Source organism: Crocodylus siamensis, chromosome 12 (assembly GCF_052110815.1).
Source record: "Crocodylus siamensis isolate JL-2025a chromosome 12, ASM5211081v1, whole genome shotgun sequence".
Lineage (NCBI taxonomy): Eukaryota > Metazoa > Chordata > Crocodylia > Crocodylidae > Crocodylus > Crocodylus siamensis.
In genome coordinates this window covers 42,392,610-42,398,609 of record NC_143406.1, presented here as the reverse complement: position 1 = coordinate 42,398,609, position 6,000 = coordinate 42,392,610, and the positions used below count along the sequence as shown (strand labels likewise).

At 41.5% G+C, this 6,000-nt stretch overlaps 1 protein-coding gene across 1 annotated transcript in view; it reads right to left on the bottom strand.

The window, feature by feature from the left end:
* Nucleotides 1-382: 382 nt before the first annotated feature.
* The window catches only part of EIF3B (eukaryotic translation initiation factor 3 subunit B), a 28,803-nt gene continuing 23,185 nt past the window's right edge, over nucleotides 383-6,000 (bottom strand). The window contains exons 14-19 of the mRNA XM_090023790.1: nucleotides 5,545-5,683; nucleotides 4,359-4,484; nucleotides 3,752-3,829; nucleotides 3,046-3,154; nucleotides 2,312-2,428; nucleotides 383-931 (exon numbers count right to left, since the gene is read on the bottom strand). Coding sequence (XP_089879916.1) covers nucleotides 2,325-2,428; nucleotides 3,046-3,154; nucleotides 3,752-3,829; nucleotides 4,359-4,484; nucleotides 5,545-5,683 — 556 coding nt within the window. The 3' untranslated portion in view covers nucleotides 383-931; nucleotides 2,312-2,324. The remainder of the gene's footprint in view (nucleotides 932-2,311; nucleotides 2,429-3,045; nucleotides 3,155-3,751; nucleotides 3,830-4,358; nucleotides 4,485-5,544; nucleotides 5,684-6,000) is intronic.

The following is a 6,000-nucleotide window of genomic DNA, read 5'->3' as shown; positions in this document are numbered from 1 at the left end:
CAAATATTTTGATGCCTGGAGCTCTACAGCTCCTTGTGTGACTACAGTATTCCTTCAAATAGATTTTTCAACCAAAGCTTCCTAGTAAAACCTATTAAAAGCTTCCAAAATCCTGCTGTTGCACCAGTAGCAGTGACTTTAAGTAGGTCTCTAAGAAACATCCTTTCATTTTCAAATCATACACTTTTAATAACTATAGTGGAATGATTGTTCTGTTAATTGACAGACTGCAAGAAAAGGATCAAAACAGCTGTAATAAAACCGGGATATAAAATAATGAAAAGCAGCGGCCTATTCTAAATGGAGAAACTCCTATCATTCAGAATACATCCAATTTTAGTCAGTTAAAAGTTTTCCTACAGACAACACACAAGACGGCCTGTTTTTTTAGTATAGGTCTGTTTTTATTTTCATGTTCAACCCACTGAGAGATCCTGTCACAATCTGAATGGAGGAGGGTACAGCCCACTGTAGTGCCACTTCAGCACACTAAAATACATCATGTGAAAAATGGTTTCCCTGCAGATCTTTTCCCATACAAAACAAACACCTGTCCATGCACATGGGACGTAAAAAGTCTCCTCAGTGAAGAGAAGCATTGTGTGCGCCAGACTCCAGAAGGTGCACTGCTGACACTCACCCGAGGGCAATTAAAAACTGCCAACTGGTAAGCACCACACGAGTCAGATAGCAAATACTGGTAGTGGTGGATTTAAAAAGAAAACCTCTAAAAATGAATACAAATTTAAAAGCAGTGCCTTTGCAAATATCCCTCCTGCAGGCAGCGGGTTTTAAAGGCACTACAATGTGTCAGAATGGAGAGAATGTGGCGCATTCACCATCCAGAGTGAGAGAAGATGGCCTAAAGATTCCAATGATGCAGGCTTTCTGAAAATGAACAAACCTCTTTTCAGTACAAGATATGGTGGTGCTGCAGAGAAGGAGAAAAAAGCAAAGTCAGTCAGTTACTGGGCCTCAAACAAGTAATTCCAAATTCTCTCATCTGTATAGTGGAAGGGACTCCTAAAATGCTGCACTTCAGTACCCTTTGATGAAGCCTATTCAACTCAGAAAGTCAGGCTGCACACCTCCTTTATTTTTTTTTCTAGGCACCTTCCACTTGCTTGTAACACAGGAGAACCATATCTGCTGGATCAAGCCATGTAAAAGGATCAGGAGTCAAACCTTTGCATTGGTTGATGGGCAAGTAGGTTATACCAGCAGTAGACAAGAATGACCTAGGGTCCGAGGCAGGCTGGTGCTATAATTTGGCTAATGCCCCATCTGCATGCCATGGCATAACCCAGGCAAAGTCCCTACCTACCAAACACTGCTGAAGCCCCCTGGTTCCTGGATAGATCCAATGGCTCTGCAGGCCAGATCCAGCCTGCAGGCCATAGGCTGTCAATCTTTGGGTTGTATTATTCATTCTCTACACTGATACGTGTGCTGGGTTTTCACCTGCAGTTGTAGTCTTAACTCCCATCTACATAATTGAAATTGAGAAAGGTAGCAATCTGTGCTAGAATCTCATCTTAGTTGGCAATCCTTCATCTTTCTAAGCAAGATATGAGATTACAATTCATGTTTCTCAGATCAAGTGCAAAGTTAAGGCCATCAGCATTGCCAACATCTGTCTGTACAATGTGAACAGCGAAAGGGGGGAGGGCAAGGAGACGCACAGCAGAAAGGCAGACTGCTGGATTAAATAGGCTTCAACATCAAGCACTTTACGTTTTGAAATGTGACCAACATTTTTAGGAAGAAAGAGCAGACAGCAAGTGGACATTCAACTCTGAGCAGATGAAGTCAGTTCTGAAGTGTAAAATTATACAGCTAATTTGTTGAACAGTTAAAACTTTGTTACAGAAAGCATCACAGCATTTTCCACACCTGCTTAAGATGGCAATCTTTTCATGTCCACTGGCACAGCTATAGAAATTTCTCATGCTGCATAGGCAGTTTCATTATGTACCTGCAATGCACCATGTTTAAGGACCAATTCAAAGGCTTCTCGGTCTTTGAAAGTATAGTGCTGGCAAGACAGAACAGGAGAGAATGCTCTATAGAACACTAGTGCATTCATGAGCTGACCTAAGCCTTCACTTCCAGAAAACCTCTATAGTTGGCTCTCCAGATTCTTTCAACTGAGATAAAAAGTATGGCAGCCAAGTCAGGCAACAGAAACATTCATTTATACCATGCACACATCTTCATATTTTTCTCCAGGTGGTTCTTCTACAAGTCCTGGAAGTGCTGCAACAGCAGAGCGGAAGGTTTCCCCCCGCACTGAAAGAGAAACCTGTCTTACCACAGTTATTAGACTACTCCGGTTCTGCAATGGTAATAATTTCTTCGTTGATAAAAAATTCAACTGTCTCCTCCTCCCAGTCATCTACATTGCTATCCAGCTCATCTGTGTCCACTCCTAGGCAAAGAGAAGAAACATTAGTCCTGCATGCAAATACCCACAATGCAACTGATCAAGGAGTAAAGGGAACAGCAGCAAACCATCTGTAAAATCAAAACATTTTATTTTATCACTCAAAATTAGGAACATTAACTAGTTTACTGCTTAACTACTCTGCTCTGGCCTCTGTGTGAAGCTTTGTAATCAAGTCAGTCATTTCTCATGTTGAGCAGCAGCAGCAATCATTGTTCCATTATCTCTCTCAACCCAACAGATGGAAAAAAGCTCAGTCTTAACTCCATATCAGACAAGAGGTTAGCCACAGACACTCTCAATACCACCTCCTGGGCGTCAGCAATATTTTTAAACTTCTAATAATCACAACAAATCAAAACCAGTTGAGACTTTTTCTTTCAACAAAATGGGCCTTGCAATAATACAACGGATGAGCGATAACAGAGGAGACTGTCCCTGCTCAAAATTAAGTAGGAAGAGGAACACGATTCAACATTAATATGAAGATTCCAATAACAACTGAGCCATTACCCAAGACAGCGCAGCCAGTGATGTTGGTCGATTGATTTATTAACCAACAGCCAAACCTCTAATGTTGTTTGTTTCAATGTGTGCCTTACCGCCTCGAAGCTCTAAACGCTCATTTCTCTGTTCCATGTAAAGTTCCTGTGCCATCTTGCGGTACTTCTTGAACTCCTCCATCATTGTATGTCTCCTTTCCACCAGCTCCTACAGAGACAAGAAAAGGCTATTAATAAACCCACTGACACAGTGTACCCACACATTTTAGGTGATCCAGGTGCTTTTCACTTATGACTACAGCTTCTGCTAGTTTAATTAACAATCTTTTTCCAAGGTAGCATCCTTGGCTTGTTAGTTTCTCTCAAGTTTTACTAGAAGAACTGATTAGATGGAGAAAAATATTATCAGGAACCCACCACAAGTGCCAGCCAAGGGTATTCAGGTCCCCATGCTAAAAAAAAAAACCAAAAAACAGACTCCTGCCAATTCCTTGTATATAATACACAAATAATACTGGGCCTTGGAATTCCTTGGATTGTTCATTTGGTAGAACTGTCTTGCCACTTTCCTATACTTATGCTGCTGTGGTAAAGTAAGTGCAAGTGTCATCCCTGGGTTACTCATTTCCCACCCCTGGTAGCTGCGGGAGGTAAACCTAAGCCAAAATCCACAAACTTCTGCTTTAGGCTAAGGGATCTGCTTCTGGAAGCAGTGACCGATTCAAAACTACATGGCGCAGGACTGCAACAGTGACACTAGGTTAGTGCCCCAAATACTTTTCATTGTGTTCCCAAAGCTTTTTACCTTTGAGGCTTTGGATTGGCTCAGACGATCCTTCTGTTCAAAGATCTTGGAGTACCTCTTCAGGTCCTTCTTAATTTGCTGTAAAAAGAAACTTGTGTCAACTAAGAACTACCAACTGACAATCACAATACCCTTTCCTCCCCAAAAATAAACAGTTTAAGAGGCAATTGCTTTACATGTGAATCCTTTTTAAACAAAGGGAAACTTCTTTACCTCTTTTGCAGCCTATCCTGCTTGGGGGTATAAAATAGCTTATGTATTCCTGCAACTATGCAACTGTAAGGTTCTGAATAACTATGTTCTGCTGTTTTACCCTTCTAGTTTCTCTATGAAGCTTCCAAAGGGGGGATGTTTGGAGGGTTTTTTTGGTTTGTGTTTTTTTTTGTTAAACAGAAACAGTGATAAACTAAATTAAGAGCACTACTTGGTATCTACAGAACCGTTTCCATATTTGCACATTGCAGTTACATTCTGAACTCTTCATGATAGAAACGGGAAACACCAGAACTCAACCTGGGGAATGGAAAGCTGTCATGCCCCCAAAATGGTATCACCCAAATTCTCTACAGCACAGTCTATACAAAAAAGGTTTAGTGGTGTACAGTACCTTGATCTGATCCTGGCTGAGCAGAGTAGGTGGTCGGGGTCTCCAAAGCAGCTGGCAAAAACGGTCTTTATTGTTCTTCTGGAGAAGACGACCCTGGAAGGTCCATAACCAGTAGGCATTGTCCACCTAGAAAGCCACAGTGAGAGACCTTGGTCAGGTGGATCCATTTTACTACAGCAGGAGAAAACCTTATCACTACGGTATCTTAGGGTGCTGACAGACATGGAGACAAAAAGTGCTTTACTGGAAGAAGAATCACGTCAGTTTGACCCAGCTCTCCACCATCTGTATAGCTCACACTGCAGCACGGGGTTGGGGGAGTAGGGTTTGGTGCCTTTGTCTAATAGCTGATTCAATCAGCGATTAGATAAGTGCCAAAACACCCTGCTGAAGTGCATAAGCTATACAGATGGTAAGGAGCTGGGTCAAACCGATGCAATTCCTGTTCAGGGCATGTGCTGCGCTCGACACTGAGGTGCTCCAAGCTAAAAGTAAAGCACTGTTTTTTGTTTTTTTTCTATGTCTGTAAGCAACCATAGTGTCTTCCATATCACTGCAACAGCCACTAGTGGAATTCAAGGGGTCTCTGCTCTTTTCAAACAAGCCCCTTCTGGAGTAGGCTTTCTACTCAAAGTCTTTCTTTTAGGTTGAGGGCATGCCCCTCAGAGAAAAGCCACACTACAGAAAAAAGAATGAAGTGTCCACAAAATAAACAAAAGCAAAAAAAGTGATTTTTATGGAGGCCCAGGAATCTAGACCCAAACCATTCACTTTATCTGAACCTCAATAAATGAAGCTTCTTTACTAATACAGAAAATGCTAAGTACAACTACTGGATCTATTGCAACTACCCAGAAGTGGTATGCTGGACATAGAAGAGGAAATCTGCTTGGACCAAGAGGAAGTTTACCAGTGGACATGCAATTTAAATGAATGGGACTGGGACTGCCCTTTTAGTGACAGAGTTTAAGCAAAATAGCAATGCTACCTAGAACAGTTCAAAAAAGAGGGATGGAGTTAATGAGCCAGTACACAAAATTAGTACTTGAGAAGACTGCACCACTACCAATGAACCACTGACAAATATAAGCAAGTATAAAACTTCTAATTTTACAGCCAACACAAAAATTAGATTGCCATGAATATTGAAAAAGGGCAAAAGAAAGTAACTAAAAGACTTCAATACCTTGTGACTCCACCAAGACACAGAAGTAACAAGGTATCGGCCGGTAGGATCCCATTCCACATCTGAGGCTGTATAGTGTTCAGCTATGTTCATCATGGTGCAATCAGATGTATCAACAAACGCTAAGGCACCATTCATGCTGAAAAAGGTACACAAGGATCATGATCTTGGTACACAAACACTTCCCACTTCATAAAAACAGTATGCTTTCAGAGTCTGAAGTTATTTCACAACAAAGCTGACCCCATGCAAATAACCAAGATGCACTCACACCTCCATATAAATCATAGCATTTCTCTGCACTTCTGCAATTGGAAAGCATGATGGGAAGTGTCAAGCAAACGTCTTGTTAAATAGGGTTAACGTATCTCCCTAGGCTTATATTTCTTAACTCTCACCTCCTCATCCTAACTCCTGCCTTGCATGTCATGGTGAGGCCAGGTTATAAAACACACT